At 38.0% G+C, this 25,758-nt stretch overlaps 1 protein-coding gene across 2 annotated transcripts in view; it reads left to right on the top strand.

Moving 5' to 3' along the window:
• The window catches only part of RNF169 (ring finger protein 169), a 104,870-nt gene that overhangs the window by 53,966 nt on the left and 25,146 nt on the right, over positions 1 to 25,758 (top strand). For both annotated transcript variants that reach the window (XM_047690996.1, XM_047690995.1), the window contains one exon: positions 22,563 to 22,709. In XM_047690996.1, the coding sequence (XP_047546952.1) occupies positions 22,563 to 22,709 (147 nt within the window). The remainder of the gene's footprint in view (positions 1 to 22,562; positions 22,710 to 25,758) is intronic.

Raw genomic sequence — 25,758 nt, 5'->3', positions numbered from 1 at the left:
ACATTATTGTGGCATTTTACAGTGAATGAAAAAAAATGTTTAAAAAGGTCATGTTAAAGAGAAAATAGAGAACTTTGTTTAATTACCATACATTCTTTGACTTTCTCTTTTAGATGAGAGTGTCACATGTTAACTTGGGTCCTCATGCTCCTTTCATATTGGTATTGTGAGGGTTTTTTGGTTTTTAAATCACTTACAAAGCTTTTTTCTACATAGGAAGAAATGCCTTATAGGGACCACATCAAAAAAAACCCACAGATTTCTCTTAAATAAAATTCCAGAATCTGCAGATATTTAATTCTGATATACCTTTTTACAAACTTGGAGAATATGAAAAGCTGTCAGCTTAAAGATAAAGAGAAAACAAGGAATTGAAGGTAGAAAAATGAGATAAAACAGATTGCATAGTAAGAGTAGAGGTTTTTATAAGCTTTGGGAGAGAGAAACCTTGGGGAACTGTACTTTTACTCATTTCAAAAGGGAGGACAGAAAAATGGTTTTAAAAGCATTTTAAATGGCAGAAATGATGTTAAGTGAAGTTAGGACAATCTTACCCTATATAAACTGGATTAGGTTTGAAAAACATTCACCTGTGTCATTTGGGTTAAATAAATGACATATATAGCTGCTTGCCCACAACTCCCAAGTTGCCGGCATCCATGGTACAACCTGGAAAATGGAAATTCAAGTCAGAAAATCAAAAGGCCCTAATATGCCATATCTATACAGTGAAATAATATTCAGCAGTAAAATAGAATGAACTATTGGTACATGTTGCCTCTTGGATGAACCTCAAAAAGATGCTAAGTGAAAAGAACCAGATACAAGGGACCACATATTCTATGATTCCATTTGTAGGAACTGTCCAGAATAGACAGATGTCATGGAGACAGACAGGAGACTAGTGGCTGGTTGAATTAGGGGGTGGGAATGGGGGTTAACAATAAAAGGGCATGAGTGATTTAATTGCAGTGGTGAAGATTTTTAAAACTGATTTCTGGTGTGTTCCACAACTTGGTAAATTTCCTAAAAGTCACTGAACTATACATTTGAGGTGGATAGATTATGTAACATGTAAAATGTGTCTCAATAAAGTTGTAAAGAAGAATTAAAAAGCACTAGACATTCAGATGGAGAACTTGATAGAGAAAAGGTTTCTCAGAGAGTACGTATTTTCTAAAACAAAACAAAGTAAATATCTAGATTATTGCATGAATATCTAGGGAAGGAAAATCCTTAAAAGTTTCTATAAGTGGGGGGCGCCTGGGTGTCTCAGTGGGTTAAGGCCTCTGCCTTCGGCTCGGGTCATGATCTCAGGGTCCTGGGATCGAGCCCCACGTTGGGCTCTCTGCTCAGCGGGGAGCCTGCTTCCCTTCCTCTCTCTCTGCCTGCCTCTCTGCCTACTTGTGATCTCTGTCTGTCAAATAAATGAATGGAAATCTTTAAAAAAAAAAAAAAAAAGTTTCTATAAGTGGGATCCCTGGGTGCCTTTGGCTCAGGTCATGATCCCAGGGTCCTGGGATTGGAGCCGTACAGTAGTGCTCTGCTCAGGTCTCCCTCTTCCTCTGCCTCCTCCCCCCTACTCATGGTGTCTGTCTGTCTGTCTCTCTCTCTCTCTGTCAAATAAATGAATAAAATCTTTAAAAAAAAGTTGCTACAAGCAAGGGATGGTGAGTGGAAATTGGTTCTACACAACTTATCATTACTATTTTGATGTATAACATGCTACTAATATACTTTTTGTTTGATATATTTTATTTTGTTTAAGTGAGAGTAAAAACTTTTATAAGGGCTACAAAAAGTTAATAAGAAATTTTTATTCTTCTAATTCTAGTTCTTTTAAAAGATACTTCCTTAGTAATCATAGATCCTCCTACCTGTGGGTACTGTTACACTTACTAAGGTTACTGAGTTTCTAAGTTGTATGACTCTATGAGTGGATTTATATTTCTGAGTATGTTTAAAGCTTTTTTCTTGCCATATATCATAGGTAATTTTGTTTTCGTAATAAGAAAAACAACAGGGGCATCTGGGTGGCTCAGTGGGTTAAAGCCTCTGCCTTCTGCTCAGGTCATGATCTCAGGGTCCTGGGATCAAGTCCCACATTAGACTCTGCTCAGTGGGGAGCCTGCTTCCCCCTCTATCTCTGCCTGGTCCTCTGCCTACTTGTGATCTCTCTCTCTGTCAAATAAATAAATAAAATCTTAAAAAATTAAAAAAAAATAAAAAAACAATGGAGGAATATGTAGAGCAAAATGTGAAAGTTCCTCATTTCCTTATTTCTCATTCTTTTCACCATGGTTAACGAGTATCAGCAGTTTAGTGTATTATCTTAGGTCCTTTATATACTTACACACACACACTTTAGTCTTTTTCAGTATTAATGAGATCATGATATATATTGATTTATACATTAGATATTTTTTATGTCCTGTGTGCCAGGCACTGAGGATATAGTGCTGAAGAAGACACCCAAGGCCCTTGCCCAGGGAGATTCCATTCTAGTGCAGAAGACAGTAAATAAGCAAACAAATAATTATTATATATTAATAAGGTAGGATCAGATAGGATCAGAAGAGTTATGGGAGAATGGAGAGGAAACGTGAGGAGACACAAAAAGACTGTTTTAAGTAATCAGGAAGGTCTCTCAGAGAAGGCAACGTTTGAGTTGCTGCCTAGAAGAAATGAGGTAGCAAACCAAGTAAAAGTATGAGGAAAGAGGATTTTAGGCAAAGGAGCAGCAAATGTAAAGATCCTGAGACAGAAACAAGTTTGGCTTGTTCAAGGAACAGTGTGGGTGTGCAAGTGGTGGGCAGGGTGGTATGGGGATTTGGTAGGAGATGAGTTGGGAGAAATAGAAAGGCCAAATCAAAGAAGGCCTAGTTGACCTTTTAAGGAACCTAAATTTATTTTAAGTGTGATGTGAAACCAGTAATATGATCCAACTCATACTTTTAAAGGTCTCTGGTTGTGCTTTAGGGAATAAACAGTAATGCACCTGGGAGTTAGGAATTGTATTTACTGTGAATAGTAGAGACCCAAAAATAATGACCCAAGCAAATTAGGAGTTTTATTTTTCTCAATTAACAAAAACCAGATGTAGGCAGCCCAGAGCTGATACAGAAGCTTCCTGACATCAGGAAGTCAGGTTCCCTTTTGTTTTTCTGTTTAGACATCTTCAAGTGTGCTTGTTTCCTTGTACTGTGGGATGGCTGATCTCTAGAATCACATCTAGACAGAAGGTAGGGGAAGAAAGGTACATGTCAGCTGAATTTTTTTTTATTATTTTTAAAGATTTTATTTATTTATTTGACAGAGAGAGATCACAAGTAGAGAGGCAGGCAGAGAGAGAGAGGAAAGCAGGCTACCTGCTGAGCAGAGAGCCCCATGCGGGGCTCGATCCCATGACCCTGAGATCATGACCTGAGCCGAAGGCAGCCGCTTAACCCACTGAGCCACCCAGGCACCCCAACTAAATTTTTTTTAATTAAAAAATACTTTTAAAAACTTTATTTATTTTTTAAGATCTTATTTATTTGTCAGAAAGAGAGCACAAGCAGGGGAAGCAGCAGGCAGAGGCAGAGGGAGAAGTAGGCTCCCAAATGAGCAAGGAGCCTAATGTAGGACTCAGTCCCAGGACCCTGGGATCATGATCTGAGCCGAAGGCAGATGCCTAACCGACTGAGGCACCTGATGTCCCTGAGTTTTTATTTTTTTTTATATTTTATTTTTTTTCCTGGTTTCCTTTTTTTTAAAGAGTTTTCTCCAAAACCCAACTAAGTGACTTCATGTGTGCTTCATAGTCCAGTGTCATAGACTGTCGCTAGCTGCCAGGGAGTCTGGGAGGCAGTGTTTTAGCTGGGTACATTAACTTCCCACGTAAAATCTGGGTTCTCTTGGAAAGGAAGTAAAGAATAGATAATGGATTAGGTAGCTAGCAGTCTGTGACTCATGGGACAAGAATGGAAATAAGGCCAATTAGGGCACTTTTGGATTCAGCAGTATGTTGGGTTTAAGCAGAGTTAGGGTTTTGCTTAGAAGATGATGGAAGGAGAGATGCAATGGATAGGAAAGTGTATACAAGGAGGTTGTTTCGTTTTGGACCATGGTTTTTGAGGAGGTTATTTAAGGAGGAAATTGAGATGACTACGTGATGGACAGTGGTAGCGCAGTAGGGTCAATGGATCGAGGTTTTGATGGCGATAGAGAATTGTAAAAATAGGGTCACTAGCATACCAGTCAAGCTGGAAAGCTAGGAAGTTGTGGTCTAAATGTGAGAGTCTCAAAACTGAGACTGGGAGGTAGTTTAGTTACTAGACAGGAGAATGTTCAGAGTATGATCAGAGAGTAGACACTGAAGTAGGATGGAAGAAAAGACTTATTTAGGAGGAAGTAAAGGAACTGAGAGTATACTAAGGCTGAATTCCTTAGGAGTGATCATTGGAGTAGTTGGAGAGAAACGTAGGTGTAAGTTTTTCTGTGAATAAGGGGAATTGACAAAGATTGGTGGGTGTCTACCACAAAGAGGGGTTGTGGGTGTTACAGACTGATGGTAAATATTTCAGAGAAGCTAGGTTTTTTGAGGAATAGTATGATCTTTTCTGTAACTTGCTCTTTTTTCCACTATAATGTGTGTTTTTTAAAATATTATTTATTTATTTATTTGACAGAGATCACAAGTAGGCAGAGAGGCAGGCAGAGAGAGGAAGGGAAGCAGGCTCTCTGCTTCTCTTTTTAAAAAATTTTTTATTTTTCATTAACATATAATGTATTATTAACTCCAGGGGTACAGGTCAAAATTTCTTTTTCCACAGAAGTAGAGACATGAGAAAAATCATTACAGCTAAAAATGCTGGTGAGGTGGTAGAAATATCCTTTCACAAAGTGCTATGTTAGAATAGTACTTGAGAAGGCAAGATTCTTTAAGTCCCAGGATTTAACAAACTTAATGATTAGCTCCGTAGCATAAGGGGAAGATAGGGATTCTCAAGTCTTTAAGCTTTTATTATTTTTTTAAAAAAAGATTTTATTTATTTATTTGACAGAGAGAGATCACAAGTAGGCAGAGAGGCAGGCAGAGAGAGAGGAGCAAGCAGGTTCCATGCTGAGCAGAGAGCCCAAGGAGGGGCTTGATCCCAGGACCCTGAGCCGAAGGCAGAGGCTTTAACCCACTGAGGCTTTAACCCACTGAGGCACCCCAATATATGTTTTTTTGTGGAAGAAATGCTTTCATATAGACATTTTTTCATCCTGAACGGTATTTCATAGTATGGATGAGGTATAATTCTCTTAACTATTCTGTTCGTTAGTCATTTAAATTCTTTCCAATTTGTCTCATTTTTTTTTAAAGATTTTATTTATTTATTTGACAGAGATCACAAGTAGGCAGAGAGGCAGGCAGAGAGAGAGGAGCAAGCAGGCTCCCTGCTGAGCAGAGAGCCCTATGTGGGGCTAGATCCCAGAACACTGGGATCATGACCTGAGCCCAAGACAGAGGCTTTAACCCACTGAGCCACCCAGGCATCCCCAATTTCTCCCAGTTTTAAAAAGATGTTATGCTGAATACACATGAACATATGCAAGCTAGTACTTCCTTTAGTTTAGATTCCTAGAAGTGAAAGTTCCAGGGCAAATGGGATGTGCAGTTTGTATTTTGGTGGATATTAACAAATTGCCTTTTATTTTTTTAATTAAGATTTTATTTATTAGCTACAAATCAAAACCACAATGAGATACCGCCTCACACCAGTCAGAATGGCTAAAATTAACAAGTCAGGAAATGACAGATGCTGGTGAGGATGCGGAGAAAGGGGAACCCTCCTACACTGTTGGTGGGAATGCAAGCTGGTGCAACCACTCTGGAAAACAGCATGGAGGTTCCTCAAAAAGTTGAAAATAGAGCTACCCTCTGACCCAGCAATTGCACTACTGTGTACTTACCCTAAAGATACAAACGTAGTGATCCAAAGGGGCACATGCACCCGAATGTTTATAGCAGCAGTGTCCACAATAGCCAAACTATGGAAAGAACCTGGATGTCCATCAACAGATGAATGGATAAAGAAGATGTGGTATACATATATATACACAATGGAATACTATGCAGTCATCAAAAGAAATGAAATCTTGCCATTTGCGACGACGTGGATGGAACTAGCGGGTATTATGCTTAGCGAAGTAAGTCAATCGGAGAAAGACAACTATCATAGATCTCCCTGATATGAGGAAGTGGAGATGCAACGTGGGGGGTTTGGGGGGTTGGAAAAGAATAAATAAAACAAGATGGGATCGGGAGGGAGACAAACCGTAAGAGACTCTTAATCTCACAAAACAAACTGAGGGTTGCTGGGGAGATGGGGGTCCAGAGAGGGTGGTGGGGTTATGGACATTGGGGAGGGTATGTGCTATGGTGAGTGCTGTGAAGTGTGTAAACCTGGCGACTCACAGACCTGTACCCCTGGGGCTAATAATACATTTTATGTTTATAAAAAAATTAAATTTTAAAAAAAGATTTTATTTATTAGAGAGAGAGCCAGCACAAGTCGGGGGAGGAGGGGCAGAGGGAGAGGGAGAAGCAGACTCCCCACTGAGCTGGGAGTCTGACATTCAGCTCTTGATCCCAGGACCCTGGGAAGCTGCTCAACCAACTGAGCCACCCAAGGGCTCCAACAAATTGCCTTTTATTTATTTAAAGATTTTATTTATTTGACAGAGTGAGATCACAAGTAGGCAGAGAGGCGAGCAGAGAGAGAGGTGGAAGCAGGCTCCCCGAGGAGCAGAGAGCCCGATGCAGGGCTCTATCCCAGGACCCTGGGATCATGACCTGAGCCGAAGGTGGAGGATTAACCCACTGAGCCACCCAGGCGCCCCACTTGTATCATTATTTTTAATATTTTGTTAATCTGCTAGATAAAAATGATATCTCATTGTTTTAATTTACATTTCCCTGATTACTAGCTAGGAGCAGCATCGTATATTTGCTAGACATTTATACGTTTTCTGCACATCACTTGTTCACAGTCTTTGAATGTGAAAACCAGTTCTATTTTTTGAGCATTTGTAAACTTGACTACTAATGGCATGCTCCCCCCCGCCATGCTTTTATAGATGTTTTATATTGAAAAAAGTTCCTGGTTTCTTTTTTTCCCTGACATTTTATGGGGTTTTTAAGTGGAAGGAGAAAATTAACATGTGCTCAGTCCTCTATCTTGTTACATTGCTTAAGGAAATAGTTTTGGGTTTTTTTTTTTAAATAGTTTTGTTTATTCATTCTTGAATATGTATGTGTATGTACATGTGTATATATAGGTGTGTGTTTTGTGTGTGTGTGTGTATATAGTGTATATATACTTGTTATATTCTTGTCTATAATGTTGAAATAAAAAAATAAATTTTAGCAAGAAATTATTTTAATATTGATATCTTCATGTTTCTATTCTATGTGAGACTGTTAGTCATTTTTGTCTTTTGAAATAATTGATTCCTCTCTGTAAATTCTATTTATTGGTGGATTAAGCTTATTTTTACACCATTATTTCTTCTGTCCATATAGTTTGTTAGATGCTTAATTTTGACCACATGTTTAAATAGTTGCTTTATGTCAGAGTTAGGAAACCTATAATCCACATGCTCTTATTTGTCTTCTTTGAATCATTGGACTCTGAAAGGTTGAAAGTAGGGGAAAAAAACAGCCTCTGCTTCTAGACTGCTTATCTCCCTGGTTTCTGTAGTGGGAAAGATGAACTGCTCTCGATAATTCTGTGGGTCACATGAGTGGTTTAGGCTTTCTCTGAATTGGTTTACTGACCTATCCATTTTCTTTTTTCTCCCTCCCTACTGGTTTCATTTTTGAGGAGTATTTTCTTCCCATTGCTGGCTGAATTATTCAAGTAGTAAGTATGCAGTTCTTAGTCCTCAGCCTGAGCACAGGGTAATCAGATATGGTCAATGGGTTACCGAAGTGAATACTGTCTCTATAAGGCAGATCCTAACTTTTGTGCAGGAATTTTTTAAAGGTAAGTTAACTTGTGGAACCTAATTGATTTTGAAACTATGTATCTTTAAAGTCTCTTTTATTATTTTTATGCCATGAACTTAAAATATAATGCACTCTACTAAAACTAGCACATTTCATGGGCGCCTGGGTGGCTCAGTAGGTTAAGCATCTACCTTTCCCTCAGGTCATAATCCCAGAGTCCTGATCAGGCTTCCCGCTCATTGAGGAGCCTGGTTCTCCTTCTGCCTCTCCCCATGCTCGTGCTCTCTGTCTCTCTTTTTCCTCTCTCTAGAACATTGCACTTAAGTCTATTTGGCTATTCAGTGCATCATGAGCTGAATGTTGAGCTGGCTTTTGGCACCCCCCCTTTTAAAAACTCCATTTATTTTATTTTATTTTATTTTTAAAAGATTTTATTTATTTGTCAGGGACAGAGGGAGAGAGAACGAGTGAGCACAGGCAGACAGAGAGGCAGGCAGAGGCAGAGGGAGAAGCAGGCTCTCTGCCGAGCAAGGAGCCTGATGTGGGACTCTATCCCAGGACACCGGGATCATGACCTGAGCCAAAGGCAGCCGCTTAACCAACTGAGCCACCCAGGCGTCCCTAAAACTCCATTTATTTTAAAAGGAGCTTGTATTTACCTAGAAAGTTTAAAATATGTTCTGGTGTACTGTCGAAGCAGCAGAATGCTCATTTAAATTTTTCTTTCCTATTAGATTGTAAAATCTTTCAAGGTGGATCTGTTTTGTCTAGTCTCTTTAACTCTCCACTGCATGTAAGATACAGTCATCCCACTGATCCGTGGGGCATAGGGTCCATGACTCCCAGTGGGTGCCCAAAACTGTGGATGGTACCAAACGCTGTATATACTGTGGTTTTTCCTGCATAAACATATTATGATAAAGCTTAACTTATAAATTAGGCATAGTAAAGTGGCTAACAATGATAACTAATAGTAAAATAGTTATTATAACAATATATTGTAATAAAAGTTCTGTGAACGTGGTCTCTCCCTCTCTCTCTCAAAATATCTTCATGTACTGCATTTACCCTTCTCCTGATAATGTAGGTGGTGAAATACCTGTGTGACGAGATGAAGTGAAGTGAGTAGGCACTGACTGTGAGGTAGAGTTAGGCTACTGTTGACCTGATGATATGTCAGAAGGAGGATCGTTGGCTTCCAGACCATGGTTGACTGAAACTGCCGGCAGTGAAATCATGGGTGGGAAGGCAGTGGGAGCGGTTTACTGTAGGATCTGGCACAGAGGTATTCACTGAACGATGATTGAATCCATTGGTCGATCATCTAGTTTCAAAGCTCCTTTTTTTAAGATAGATGGCTTGTGTAGGGATGTAGAGCTGGCTCACAATAGAACTAGATATGTTTTAAGATTTCTAGAGTTCTTTTTGCTGCAATATTTGTTATTTTTTTCTTATTCCTCTGAAATGTTATTGTGTAATCTTTGAGGAAGTGCCTGCTTTTGGCAGGTACTGATGTGCCTATTTCTAGAACCAGAAAATAGATACAGTATCTCATAGTACATCTTTAAGGGAAGGTAAGCTAGGTGGTATTAAGAAGGAATAGCTCAAAACAATAAATTGTAATTTTGACTGCCTGAGGGAAGAACAGCCGTTGCTGAAAAATCTAGAAATGTTAAACTTGGTTGTTTTCTTTTCTTTTTTTTTTTCTTTTTTTTTTTTTTTTTTGCTATTTGCAACTATTCAGACAAGATCAGGAGCAACTTTATCACGTAATAACTTTTCAAAGAAAATAACATTCAGGAAATTCAAAGCCTGATCAAATGTAATTATACTAACAGGCTATTCAAGTGATTTCTGTGATGTGCTATCTTTCCTTATCTCTTTGATTTGTGAGAGGAGAGGATCAGTAGTTATAAGATTATTGTATTAGTATAATAGTTTCTATAAAGTCATTTCAATACCACCTATGAAAGCCAAACTAGGGAATTTTGTAGAGCAGTTGCAACTCTCGTTTACAAAACTCTTAAAAAATAAAAAACATTTTATTTTGTAAAAATATCTGATGAATGAAGATTTTAATAAATTAAATTTTTTTCCCTGCTTATAAAAGTAAACAGAATTATAAAAAGGGAAGAAGTTCAGGTAATGAAAAGATTTAAAGAAGAAAGGAAAAATTACCAGTAATCTTGCCACCTTTAATAACTATATTTAAATGTTTATCATAAATCCCAAGACTTTTCACAAAATAGATTTGGAATCATACGATACAAGCCATTTTCTTTTTTTTTTTTTTAATTTTATTTATTTGTTAGAGAGAGAGAGAGAGAGAGCAAGCACAGGCAGACAGAGAGGCAGGCAGAGGCAGAGGGAGAAGCAGGCTCCCTGCTGAGCAAGGAGCCTGATGTGGGACTCGATCCCAGAACACTGGAATCATGCCCTGAGCTGAAGGCAGCCGCCCAACCAACTGAGCCACCCAGGCGTCCCTACAAGCCATTTTCTTAAAGTAGTTTTACTCATTTATTTTTGTGCGCTCGCGCGCGAGAGAGAATGAGCAGGGGGAGGGGGAGAGGGAGAAGCAGACTCCCTGTTGAGCAGGGAGACTGTGTGGGATTCGATCCCAGGACCCTGGGATCATGACCTGAGCCAAAGGCAGATGCTTAACCAACTGAGCAATCCAGGCAACCTGTACAAGTCATTTTTACTGATATTTTTATTCCGCATATCATGTGAAACTTTCCATATCAATAAATTTAGAAACATGCCAACATTTTTATGATTATATAGAATAACAAAATATTACCGTAATATATCACATATATACTGACATTTTCCTTAAAGCCAAAAACCATTCAAGAATGAGAAATAACTTTTAAAAATGATATTTCAAAAAGATTCCACAAGATAATTTTAAAAATTTCTTCATCTCTAGCCAGATTTGTGTGAAAATTCACAAATAATCTGCTTTCAGTAGAATTGCAAGCATTGTTATATTTTTCTGGATACAAATGAGAGTTTAAAATCTCCTTTGCTGCTTCTTACATCTGAGACTCAACATTTCTGTTTATCTTAAACTGAAAAAAAAATGCATGTATTCTACAGGTCACAATACAGATGCAGTATGGATAATTTATACTATGCCGAGCGACATTATATTAAAATGAGTAAGAGCCAACCGTCCAAGTTCAGATACTGGCTCTGCATGTGAATTTGGGCAGGTTAGTTTGTCTCTCTGTGTCTTAGTTCTTCAGCTGTAAAATGTACACCATAGTACTTAGCTTATAGGGTTATTGTGAAATAGTGCCTGGCACGTAGTAATCCATATATAAGGATTATCATTATTCTTCAGAATTTGGAATTCTGAAATATCTAGCACAAGTAACCTCCTCCATTGCTACCATTTGTTCATTTGAGTAAGCAGTGACTGACCATGGAAAAGTCATAGTTGGAGGCTGGAAAGTTAGTGGTATGAATCAAATGAATTCAAATTTTCTTGAAATTAGGACAGTGAAGAAGTCTGTCTTTGCCTTTTCATAATTGATTACTTAGTGACCTTTCTTTCTACTTCTCATATGTGAGTTCCCTGTCATTCCTTCAGCCTTTTAGCTTGGCAACTAAACATCTGCCTTCTACAGTATCTGCTGGCTGAATTTACATGTAAACTTGAATGCCTGCAGTTACTTTTATATGCATTTCTGCATAATGCATGTAATTTAAAACCTATTCGGAGTAATTTTAAATACCTTATTACATAAAGGAGAAAATCTGTAAAATGTTATCTAGGCATAAATATTTATAGGTGCTTAATTCTAAACATAACATTTAAATTGAAAGGTATTTGAGAATTTAAAGTGAAGGGAGCATAGTGTCATCCATATGATACCTTTAAAATTAGGTAAGAATTATAAGAGCAAGTCATTTGCTTTGGTGCTATTTATGTGATTGCTCAAGTAGAAATCAAGGCTTTAGCCTTGTATGCAAGAGGTCATTTGTTATGATGCAGGATGCTTTGAAACGGAAACTGAGCATAGTTCTAGTTTACCCCAAATGCTTTTTTTTTGGTGGCAGCATCAGCAGTAATCACCAGTTAGATCCTATAGAAGTGGTAACCATTAGTATCAAATGAGACTCTAGGAACCAGATGGAAGATGTAAAGCATTGACTGCTCTAGATACCAAAGCAAATTAAAATGTTCTGACACTAATTTGATTAACAGGTTCATTATGCTTGAAGTAATGGTTCTGAAGCAGTGGTACTGTACTACTTTATCAGCTGATATTCCTTTCATAACCTCCCTAAGAATTTAAAATATTTTCAATACCTTCGATTAAAGAATAAGCCCTAGACATCAACAAAAATGTATTTGACCCATTTATTGAGATGGTGATACTTAGTGGGTACAACCTTATGGGCTGTAAGTGTATGATCTGTAAGATTGTTAATCTTTTTGTTGAAAATTAACTTAAAGATTCCCATTACCACCTTTGTGGATATCTTAGGGGTCTAGGATCCCAGTTTGAGACCCTTTGGCCCGGAGATAACTAGAAAATGTAGGAAATGAGTTACATGTGTGTAACTCTTATAATTTACTGTTTTCTTATATCATCATCTTCATTTATAGGAAAAATTTGTTATCACTTGTTGGTAGGAGGCAGATAAATGAAACACCCGTGAAGCTTTATGGTCCTACAGTTGTCACAAACTATTTCTGTAGTCTGTCATTGGGCAGTGGACCATTATACTAATTCAGATAAGAAAATGAGGAAATTACGGATGAATGAGCCCCTTGTCTTTAAAGTGTCGGGCAGTCCTCCTCCCACCAGCTCTGTGTTTGCCCGGCAGGTTGGTTGGTTACCTTTTGTTGTGCAACTGAGAGAAGGTTCCCCAAAGCATGGGGACTAGTTGGTCACCACAGCAGTACAATTTGTATCACAGAGAGTATTTGTTGGAAGGACCTTTTCAAAATTGTTTGGTCCAACCTCACTATTCACTTCAATTGCATTCTACAAGAATATAAGCCCAGTGCGAACCACTTTGTCATTGTTGATCAGGGCTATATCCTCAGCACTAAAAATATGCCTGACACATAGCCTTTAGTACTCTGTAATTATTTGTGTAACTGAACTTTCTGAACACAGATACTAGTCTAGAACTCAAGCAGGAGAGAGGAAATCAAGAATCAATAGGACATGGGGTGCCTGGGTGGCTCAGTGGGTTAAATCCTCTGCCTTCAGCTCAGGTCATGATCCCTGGATCCTGGCTGGGATCAAGCCCCGCATCAGGCTCTCTGCTCAGCGGGGAGCCTGCTTCCTCCTCTCTTTCTGCCTTGTGATCTGTCAAATAATAAATTAAAAAAAAAAATCTTTAAAAAATCAATAGGACAGAATTCCATGCTCCCCTTCAAAAGAAGCTTTTAGTGTCTGGGGGCCAAGAGATTTGAAAACAAGTAACTAGAGCAGGTAGTTTATTTTAAAAATCCAAGATAGAAGTACTTTCTGGATATTATGAAAGAGACTTGAAAATATTTCATATGAAATAGTGTGGTATATATATCTGTTTTATTTTAATCTCTAAGCATGGCTAGTTAACATTCGAAGTACTCCTAAATAATACATGCTTTGGAGTAGTTATGTAGCCCTTGAAAGACTATGATCAGAACCTTCACTTCATAGGCTCTGATAAGCCCTTCTATTATTTCTATAATCATTTAGTGCCTGAGGTTTGTTAACTAGCATAAATCATAGAAATGATTTCAAAATTTCAAATTTTTGTAATATTCAAACAAATATAAAAGTGGAGAGAACAATAAAATGAATGCCTGGATATTGATTAGCCGGATTCTACAATTTTGAAGATAAAAAATTTTTCATGGTGAAACGAGTATTAGCTGTTCAAGACAGATGACTTAGCTACAAATACTGCACAGGCATTTCTGACCTCGCATGAGTAGGATTTAAGAATCCAGTGAGCTCAGTAGCCTGTTCTATCTCTGGAACGTTGCCCTGTGGCTAGGAATTTTGTTTGGCTTTGTGTTTAGCTGTTAGTGGAAAATTCACTTACCTGGTTCTGACCAGGAGATTAGTTGAATCCTGCTTCTAAAATATTGCCTAGAGTGAACCTGTCATGCAAGATATTTATTGTAGTATCTAAGAGGATAGAAAGCTAGCTGGAACTTAATGATACTTACAGAATAGGTTATATGCCATTTAACTTTTTTTTTTTTTAAGGATTTTGTTTATTTGACAGACAGAAATCACAAGTAGGCAGAGCGGCAGGCAGAGAGAGAGAGAGAGGCAGGGAAGCAGGCTCCCTGCTGAGCAGACAGCCCGATTCGGATCTCGATCCCAGGACCCTGGAATCATGACCTGAGCCCAAGGCAGAGGCTTTAACCCACTAAGCCACCCAGGCACCCCAACACTTAACATTTTTAAGTGCTTTTAAGTATATATAACATAAAATTTGCCATTTTAGCCATTTTAAATTGTATAGGTCAGTGTCCTTAAGTACATTCACAGTGTTGTGCAGTTGTCACTGCTGTCTTTTTTTCATCACTCCAAACAGAAACCCTGTACCCATTAATCAATATCTCCCCATTTCTCCGTCCCCCTAGCCCCTGGTAATCTCTAACCTAACTCCCTATTTCTACAGATTTGCCTATTCTAGGTATATTAATGGAATCATACGGTATTTGCTCTTTTGGTCTACTTATTCCACATAGCATAATGTTTTGGAGGTTTGTCTACACTATTGCATGTCTTAGTGTTTCATTTCTTCTTGTGGCTGAATAACATACCATTGTATGGACAGATCACATCTTGTTTCATCTCTTGAACACTTGGGTTGTTCCCACTTTTCGGCAGTTGTGACTAACACTGCAATACAGGGGCGCCTGGGTGGCTCAGTGGATTAAGCCGCTGCCTTCGGCTCAGGTCATGATCTCAGGGTCCTGGGATCGAGCCCCGCGTCGGGCTCTCTGCTCAGCAGGGAGCCTGCTTCCTCCTCTCTCTGCCTGCCTCTCTGCCTGCTTGTGATCTCTCTCTGTCAAATAAATAAATAAAATCTTAAAAAAAAAAAACCACACTGCAATACACCCTGGTGTACCAGTATTTGTTTTGAGTTTTGGTTTTCAGGTTTTTTGGGTATATACCTAGGAATAGAATTACTGGGTCATATGGATGATGGTATGTTCAGTTTTTGGAGAAATCGTCAAACTTTTCCACAGCAGCTGCACCAGTTTACATTCCTACCAACCATGTCTGAGGGCTCCAGTTTCTCCATATTCCTGTTGGTACTTGTTACTTTCTTTAAAAATGTTTTTGTGATAGAGGCACCTGGATGGCTCAGTGCGTTAAAGCCTCTGCCTTTGGCTCAGGTCATGATCCCAGAGTCCTGGGATGGAGCCCTGCATCAGGCTCTCTGCTCAGTGGGGAGCCTGCTTCCCCCCACCATCCCCCTGCCCTGCCTACTTGTGATCTCTGTCTGTCAAATAAATAAATAAAATCTTTAAAAAAAATGTTTTTGTGATAATCATTCTAATGGGTATCTCATAATGATTTCGATTTGCATTTCCCTTATGAATAATGATGTTGAGTACCTTATTGACCACCTGTGTCTCTTCTTTGGAGAAATATCTATTCAAGTCCTTTGCTTAATTTTGAACTGGGTTGTGTTGTAAGAGCTCTTTAGTATGTTGAATATGAAATCCTTTCAAGTTATATGATTTGCAAATATCTTCTCCCACACTCTAGGTCATCATTTTACTTTATTGATAATGTGTCCTTTGCACAAGGTTTTTAATTTGGATGAAGTCCAGTTTATCCCTTTTTTCTTTTCTGTTTGGCTTTTTCAAAAAACTCAGCAAAATTATATTGAGATTCATTCACTGTGTTGCCTGTATCAGTACTTTATTTTTTTTATTGCTGAGTAGTATTTCATTGTATGCATATGCACAATCTGTTTACCTTATATGCCCATTGATAGACATTTGGGTTATTTCCAGTTCTTGGCCATTATGAAGAAAGCTGCTATTGAACATTCATGTATGTCTTTGTATAGATAAGTCTTTTTCTCTAAGAAGGGTGAACATGTAGGTCTGAATGGCTGGATCATATGGTAGATGTGTGTTTTGTTTTTTAAGAAACTGCCAAACTTTTCCAAAGTGATTTTACTATTTTAATTCCTACCAATAATGTATGAAAGTTCTGGTTTGTCTCGATGTTCGCCAACATTTGGTATGGTTAGTCTTTTTCATTTTAGCAGTTTTAATTGGTATGTAATGGTATCTCATTTTGGTTTTAAAATTTGCATTTCTCTAATGACTAATGATGTTGAACATCTTTTCATGTGTTTAGTTGCTTTCCACATATTTTCTTTGGCTTACTGTCTGTTCACATCTTTTGCCTTATTTCTAAAGTTGGTCACATGCTTTCTTGCTTTTGAATTTTGAGTGATCTTTGTATGTTCTGGATACAAATCTTTTATCAGGTATATGCTTTGCAGATGTTTTCCTCTCAGTCCGTGTCAGTGTTTTCATTCTCCTAGAGTCTTTTGAAGAGCAGAAACTTTTAACTTTCATGAAAGATAGTTTATAGTTTTTTTTTCTTTGTAGATTGTACTTCTTTGTAGATTGTAGATTCTTTTGCGCAAAGAATTCTTTGCGCAGCCTAAGTTCACAGAGGTTTTCTCTGCGAGCTTTATAGTTTTAGGCTTTATATTTAGGTCTATGATCCATTTCGAGTTAATTTTTATACCTGATGTGAGTAGAGATCCAAGTTCCTTTTTGTGCATATGGATATTTGATTGTTCCAGTACTGTGTTGAAAAGACTATCCCTTCTCCACTGGATTGCTTTCATACTTTTGTCAAAAATCAGTTATCTAGGGCGCCTGGGTGGCTCAGTGGGTTAAAGCCTCTGCCTTCGGCTCGGGTCATGATCCCAGGGTCCTGGGATCGAGCCCCGCATCGGGCTTTCTGCTCAGCAGGGAGCCTGCTTCCTCCTCTCTCTGCCTGTTTCTCTGCGTACTTGTGATCTCTGTCTGTCAAATAAATAAATAAAATCTTTAAAAAAAAATCAGTTATCTATATATTTGTGGGTTAGTTTCTAAACTGTATATTCTATCTGTACCATTGACCTATTATTTTTATACCATTACCATGCTGTTTTGATTGAATGTTGTAGCTTTACAACAATTATTGAAATCTCATGGTGTTAATTATCCAGATTGTTCTTTTTTAAAATATTTTTCTTTATTTATTTGCAGAGAGAGATCACAAGTAGGCAGAGAGGCAGGCAGAGAGAGAGGAAGGGGGAAGCAGGCTTCCTGCTGAGCAGAGAGCCCGATGCGGGACTCGATCCCAGGACCTTGAGATCATGACCTGAGCCGAAGGCAGCGGCTTAACCCACTGAGCCACCCAGGCGCCCCAGATTGTTCTTTTTCAAAGTTATCTTTGTTCTTCCTTCTCTATATATTTTAGTATCAGCCCGTCAGTTCCTCCTCCTCCAACAACAACAACAACACCTTCTAGGATTTTGATTGGGATTGCATTGAATCTGTAGGTCAATTGAGGCAGAATTGGCATCTCCATAATATTGAGTCTTCAGACCCATCAACATGATATATCCTGGGTTTTTTTTTTTAGGTCTTCTTTAATACCTGTCAGCAGTGTTTGTGACTTTCAGTTTCCACATCTTTTGTCAGATTTATCTTAAGTATTTGATATTTTTGATGTTATTGTAAATGGTATTTTTGAATTTTCATTTTCTAGTTGTTCATGTGAGTAAATGAAAACACAATTGATTTTTATATTTTGCTATTCTATCCTATTACCTTGCTAAAACTTCTTAAGTAGTTCTAATAGCCTTTTTGTAGATTCTAGTGGATGTTCTAGATGGAGGATTATTTGTCTGTGAATAATGAATATTGTTACTACCAGATTTCAAGAATTGCTATGATGCTAGTCGCTGAGACAGTATGGTATTGGCATAAGGAAAAGACATATAGATAAATGGAATAAAATGGAATATAGTGCTGGGATAGACCCACTCATATATAGTCAACAAATGTTCATCAAGGCACAGAAGTAATTCAGTGGCAAAAGAACAGTCTTGTCCACAGTCGTGCTGGAACAAACTAAATATCCTACGAATATGTAAAAGTGAACCTTGATCTCTATACAATATACAGAAGTTGGTTTGAAATGGTCATAGACTAAACTTACAAGCTAAAATTATGCAGAAGAAAACATAGAAGAAAAAATTTTTGACTTTGGGATAGGCAAAGATTTTCTAGACAGGAACACAAAAAATCCTAATCACAAAAGAAAAAAATTGACATACTGGACTTTATCAAAGTAAAAATTTTTACTTGTTAAGGAAATAAAAAGGCAAAACAAATACCAGGAGAAAATATTCTCAAAATGTGTAATTTGTATCCCGAATGTGTAAAGAACTCTTGCACCTAGCAAGCAATAAGGTTAATAATAATAATAATAATAAGAGTGAAAGGTTTGACCAGATACTTTACAAAAGAAGATATGCTTCTATGCACATGAAAAGATGCTCAGCGTAATTAGCCCACAGGGAAGTAGTTATTAAAGCCACAGTGGAATGTCCCCTTACATCCTCTAGAATGGCTAAAATTAAAAGGCTAACCATTCCAAGAGTGAGAATGAGTATGAAACTATGAATCATCTGAAACTCTCATGCATTGCTAGTGGGAGTATAAAATGGTATGACCACGATGGGAAACATTTTGACAATTATGTTTTAATTTTAAACATGTACTTACTAGGGACGCCTGGGTGGCTCTGTCAGTTAAGCGGCTGACTTTGACTCAGGTCATGATCTGGGGGTCCTGGGATTGAGTCCCACATCAGACTCCTTGGTCAGCGGGGAGTCTGCTTCTTCTCCCTCTGCCTGCTGCTCCCTCTGCTTATGCTCTCTCTCTCTGACAAATAAATAAATAAAATCTTTAAAAAACAAAAACAAAAAAATCCATATACTTACTATGTAACCGAGCAGTTCCACTTGTAGCTATGTAGCCAGGCAAAATAAAACATCTGTCCACAAAAAGACTTGTTTTTTTAGCAGCTTTATTTATAATAGCCCCAAACTAAATACAACCCAAATGTCCAACACTCGAATGGATAAACGAATTTTGGTGCTCCCAGGTATACCAGTTTCGACACATGAAGGGGGCACCTGGGTGGTTCAGTCAGTTAAATGTCTGCCTTCGGCTCAGGTCTTGATCTCAGGGTCCTGGGATCAAGTAGGGCAGGCGTTGGGCTCTCTGCTCAGCGGGGAGTCTCTTCATCCCTGTGCTCCTACCCCTGCTTGTGCATGCTCTCTTTCTCTCAAATCAATATATGAAATCTTAAAAAAACTAGTAAAGGCAAAGTAAAGATATTTTCAGGAAAAAATTACATGGTATTTCGTGGTAATGTGACTGGGTATGAGATGAATGTACAGAAGTCAGTAGTTTTTCTCTAATTAGCATCTAAAAGAGGCAGTAAAAATCATTCCTTTTACAGTTGTAGGGAGCTTCACTTTGGCGCAGCTTGAGATCTCGTTTAGCTCCTACTGCCTGCCTCTTGCTGTTAGCATTGGGCTTCTCTGTTATCGCTGTGGCAGTGCCCACCATGGGAACTTGCTCAAGTTGTACAAGCCAATGTCAGGGGGATTTAACACACTGCGGAGCAAACTTTGGTCCATGGGAGGTTGGAGTCAATTGATCTATGTTTCCCTTTTTCTCACTTCACACTAACAGTCTTGAGATGCGTTTCATGCGGTTTCTCATATTGTCCTCTGTAGCCAGTTACTGGACCAACTGTCACACCACTTTTATTGGCTTTCTTTCCTTGTTATGTTACTCTGTCCTTAACTCCTGCTCCCAAATAAGGTATTTATTATGCATGAGCCTTCTTCTCAGACTCTGTATAGCTCCCCCAAAAAAGTACCTATGTGGCCCCAAGTACGGAGGTTGGGAAACCCTGATCTCTGAAGCCAGTGGTTTGCTTTAAAATCCAAGCTCTGCAGTATTCAATCTCTGCAACTTTTAACCGCTAAGTGTTAATATTTGGGTCTATAAAATGATAAGGATGGATACACACAGAGCCCTTAATGTTTGAATGAAGATAGCTCTATAAACCTAATGCCTGGAACAAGGAAGAGTTCAGTACAGAGCAGCTATTGATAATTCTTTTTCAAGTGTATATGCTACTTTCTGACACTCCCTGAGGCATTTTCCCAGAATATGAAAACTCTTTCCTAGAGATCAAGTTCTTAAGTCCTTATGAAAAACAATCAGAAGGGACAAGAAAATAACTTCTACAGAACCCAGTATAGAGAAGACACAAACACGATTCATGTGAAGATTTAAACCCGTATGTGGGTTTTTCAAGTTTTAAATTTTTAGCTGTGTTAAGATGACAGTGTTAGAGACTCAACATTGCAATGGAAAGGTGGTTTCACCAGCTATAGTTGTTGTCAAAGTTCATTGTCAAAAACTTTGAAAGCAACAATAAACATTATTAGGAAGCAAAAGGATATACTTTAAAACACTGGTAAAACCAGAGGACATAATATGCAAACTCTGATAACCACTAAACAAAATGCTAAAATATATAAAATAGGAAATTTAATAGTTTAAAAAAATAGCAATGTTTGTATATGTTATTGGGGGCTCTCCGGTGCATTTAAGAGGTTTAGTAGCAATCCTTGGCCTCCACCCACTGTCTACCAGTAGTATGCACACCCCACACCCTCAGTGGTGACAACCAGGCATTGTTAGATGTACCCTGGGAAGTAAAATCATCTTCAGATGAGAACCACTGAGATAAGCCTAGATTTGAATTCTAGCTCCAGGACTATGGCTCTGTGAATTTGAACACATTACCTAACTCCTAGAACTTCGTTTTCTCACATGAGATAATGTACGTATGTATGACACCTTACACCTAGGACTTGGGTAAATGATAGCAATTCTTTTTTTTTTTTTTTTAAGATTTTATTTATTTGACAGAGAGAGATCACAAGTAGAGAGAGAGAGAGAGAGAGAGAGAGAGAGAGGAGGAAGCAGGCTCCCCGCTGAGCAGAGAGCCCGATGCGGGACTCGATCCCAGGACCCCGAGATCACGACCTGAGGGGAAGGCAGAGGCTTAACCCACTGAGCCACCCAGGCGCCCCTATGATAGCAATTCTTGCAATGCTAAAACTAGTTCTCTTTTTTGCCACACTGCCTGTTCATATTGTGAAAATGAAACACCCATTTGTGTAGCCTTTGGCCAATTTGTTGAATGAGAATTTCTCTTCTAATATCATCAAAAGGCACTGAGCTTTCATGTGGGCAGTTACCATTGATGTTAGGCTTGCTTTCTCCCTGGCTGTGGATTTGCTTTTTTCCCCTTTGTGTTCTTGTTTGACTTGGGGCAAGTTGGGAATACGTTGTTTCATTTGAGCCCCTTCCTGACATAACATTGTGTATGGTGTTCTTTGTATATTGGTAACCTCTTGAATTAGACTCAGTGTGTTAAAGACTAGTTCAGGCTTGTAGGAATCAGACCTATAGAAATTGGAAAGATAAGACTAAGTCTTAATTGTTGTTTATTGTTATTGTTGATTTTGCTTTTTAACCCTGAGGCAACAGCCAATGAAAAATATTTGTTCTTTAGGTTTATTTATTTTTTGTAAGTATGATTGAAAATATTAGTAGCTTATAATTGCTTTGCTATTCATTATGGCATTTAAGTTTTATTAAAACCCCAGGTAGTGAAGAAAATAAAAGGAGATTTGGAAAGGAAACTTTTAATGTACTATAAGGATACAGCAAGACACTACATTAAGTACTTCATATTATCTCATTTATTTCTTACAACAGTATTTGCAAAGTAAGTAGCATTATCCCTATTCTGTAGGTGAGCATATGATCTTTTCTGATGCTTCTTCCGCCCAAGATCATATAGCTGGTAACTAAGTGACAGAACCACCAGAACCCAGGTTTTTATTCCAAAACTCATCTTATTTTCATAATGCCTTGCTGTCTCCTCTATATTAGGAGCATAGGCCTCTACCTTAAGTTTCTTTGTAAACCATGTATTTTGACCTACCCTGTGGACCACAAGATAATAGCATAAATTGCAGAACATTGAAACTGTGATAATTTTTTCTGTTGTCTCTAGGACTGAAGAACTGTCTTGCCGTGCCTGCTTCTCTGGCCTTCTGTGGCCTCTATCTGGGCTCTTTACACTTAATGCAGTTATATCAGGTTTATGGGAATAAGGAACATTTTTAGGTTCAACCTTTTTTGGCTAAGTGAATCAATCTTATTTTTTGATGATGTGTATTATCTTGGCTTTTATCATTTCAGATTGCTCAAGAATGCAGAGCATTTAAATCTTAAGCCATGCAGTGTATGTTTGGCAAGAATCAAGTAAAAGCAGACTTACTTAAAAATTAAGAGGGCTTTACATCTAGTAAGAAAAATAGTCCCAGACTGCCATGTGATCTGTTCATTCTGATATACTACTGAGTAGATGTTTTGAAGTCTGCTGTTGCCTAAAACTCTCCTTCACGGTGTGATTTGTATTTTTAGCTGAGAGAAGAAAAGTTACAAGAGGAGAAAACCTCTGAAGATCAAATCCACAAGCTGTTATCAGAGGATATGGAAATGGGGAAAAGGAAAATGGATGACCAGAAGAAGAGAGATGAGCCATTAGCACTGAAGACAGATCTGGAACATGTAAGTAGATCACCATCTTGATGGACAGCGGGCTCAAAATCAGTTGTTAGCCCAGGTCACTTGGGTCTGAAAACCTGGGTTGTTGAGCTATGAGGGCGGTAACAGTTGCTGACCGTGTAGTATATGAGTAGTGGAGAACTACTTGTATGAGTAGATGAGAGCTAGAGAGAATAATTCATGAGTGGGACAGTAGACTTGGGTAGAAAGATTAAGGGAACAGTCAGAGAAAAAAAAGGAGTGAGGGAAGGGACATAGTATAGAATATTACTTGTGCAAATTTTATATGTATGTTGTCATTTTGACCTACGTGGTGTTATTTGACGTTTGAGTTTTGTACATCTTATAACCTAAGCTAGGTTTCCTTAAAGCTTGGATTTGATTTCCCGCTATTCTTTTTAATGCCTTAAGCAACATAGTGCTAGATATAAGGTAGGTCTTCAATATTAGATTACTTAGTTTAAACTAACCCTAATTAGACCTCTAATCTTGCCAAATCTTGCCTGAATTTTTTTTGTTACTTATTTACTAAGCAAATTCCTGGAAAAGGTTGTAAGAAAGCATTTTTGGAAGGCTCACTGGATGCTCAAATGGATAATTACAATTGAGTTTTTTTCTTTAATATACTGGATCAGACATTTTCTGTGGCTTGCTGTGTGTACTTAAGATAGCCTTAGAGTTGTAATCTTTTAAAATATTTGTCATTTAAACTTGTTAGTATTTCAGGCTAACTTTCTAATTAGCTGGGATTAATAAAGCTTTATTGTATATGAGACAGACAATAGAGAATAGAGGAAAACAAAATCTCTGCACCAGAAGTTAGCCTTTTAAACATGTTCCAGCATTGTAACAGACTGTACAACTTTGGCCAGCTTAGTTAATTTCACTGTGCTTTTGCTTTACTCTTTGTAAAGGCATTTTTCTTGAACTTTAGGACATGAAATTATTTAAGCTTTCTTGGATCAGTGGTATTTGCTGTTAACTGTGCATTTTTTATCCCAGTTATAACAATAATAATTATTACTTACTTCTTATTAAAAGTAGTCACTTGGATTTTGGAGGGTTTCACCCTTCTAAAAGATTCAGTTTAACAAACATGAAATATTTGCATTCTCTTAATCCTCTGTTCATTGGGAGCTACAAAAGGAAAAAGACTGGAGAGGATGCAATTTAGCTAGGAAGGTGAGAATGAAATATGATAGCCTTGTGCATACAGTGTGTTTTCTGACTAATAGCCCCAACCAGCCCCAACTGCGGTCTGTGATCTGTAGACTACAGCTCTGCCTCCTCACCCCAAGAGGGCCGTCCTTTAGATCCCTTAAACAAAATGACCCAGAAGGACCTTTCTCTTTAGGACAAACGGATCTTGACAAAGAGAGCTTACCTTCCACTGCGGTCCTTTGATATAAAGAACCTGCTGTTTTTGGCCTTGCCAGATCCAAGTTTCCTCCAGGAAATGATTTCTAGTATTAATTCATGTCAAGGCGAGGAAATAGCTCTAATTAATTTTTCTTTTGCCACTACCGGCTTTGAAATAGAAATCACCTGCATTTTGTAATCTTAAAAGAATTGTAACCTAATTATAATCTTAAAAGTAATCAGGAAGTATAAATCCTCAGACTTGGTTTTTTTTTTGTTTGTTTGTTTTTTTTTTTGGTAATAGCCAGTTTCACAAAATTTTATATGCAAAAACACATTGAATAAAAACTGACTTAAGAACACTTGAAGTTTTAGACTTTTGTGATTTTTACCTCTTTTTCTGTTTGCTTTTGTCTTTTTGAGGATTTTTAAATAGCTCTGATTTTGCTTTAAATGTCTCTTAAGAGTCTTCAGTATTGGAAAATTAATTTCATTTAGTCTACCAAGACTACATTCAAATTGGGACCAAAGAGACGCTCCAAGAGAGGGTCAGTGGAAAGCCAGCTGAAGGGATTGTTATTTTATATAAAGAACAATATGATTAGAGCTGAACTGATTGTTTTACTTTTCTGCACCAAAAGACTTGGTGATTCCCCATTTCCTCTGGAATTAAACGAGAATTCTTTACCCCAGTGTTCAGTTCCTTAGTATGGTTTGAACTGATCTTCCCGTCATTGCTCATACCCCCAAATTCTAGGGAACAGAGCTGTTTGCATGCCCCCAAATATATAACTTTATGCTTTTCCTCAGAGTCTTTGCTCTTACATTTTCATCTAATTGAAATGCTGCCCTGCTTACCTGTTGAAAGACTATTTGTCTGCCCATACCCAGTGCAAAACCTGTCACCCTCCTGGAACTTCGAGGGATTCCTCATTTGTTACTCCCTCCTATTATTTACTCTCGCCCCTCCCAACTTTGTAAATTTACAGGACCAGTTTCATTCTCCTTTACATTATGCTTATCTGTGTTTCTCTACTAGGTTTATAAGTTTGTTGAGTAAGAGAAATGTATCCTAGCTATTTGAAAATCTACAGTGTCTTGTACATCACAAGTGTTTGATTCATGTTTATCAAGTTGAATTGAAATGGAGGAAAGTGCTTATTCTAGAAGAAGATTTACCATCTGTTGTTTTCAGTTTGGAGTAGGACAATGGACATGGCAATTTATGATTTGTTATGGTACAGTTAATACCAATAATTGTGAATTGTTGGAAAACAATTTGCATAACAATTTTAGTTACAGCAAAGAAAAAGTGAAAACTTGCTCATCACCCAACAACTTAACCCTTATGAACATTTTTGGTAACAGTCCTTCCAGACTTCTTTTCCAAGTGCATATAAAGAAACTTCAGATGTAAATTGAAAAACTCAAAAAGGGAGTCTAAAATAAAATGAAGGGAACTGAATGAGTATCAAGAAAATGGAAAAAGCTGACTCTAGGGGTATTTAGAAGCCCTTGCAGAGAAAGTGGCATTTGAGATACCCCTGAAGAGCTAATGAATATTTTTTAGGCAGGGAATGTGGCACAAAGAGTTTTAAGCAAAGGGAATAATAGCATGCCCAGAAGGGAGGCTTTGAAATGCTATGATGGTACACGGAGAGTAGAGTGATAGGATTCTCTCTGTGTGCTTGAT

Source organism: Lutra lutra, chromosome 10, assembly GCF_902655055.1.
Source record: "Lutra lutra chromosome 10, mLutLut1.2, whole genome shotgun sequence".
NCBI classification, from domain to species: Eukaryota; Metazoa; Chordata; class Mammalia; order Carnivora; family Mustelidae; genus Lutra; species Lutra lutra.
Note: the sequence above shows the minus strand (reverse complement) of the source record. Positions and strands in the feature narration are given on the sequence as shown.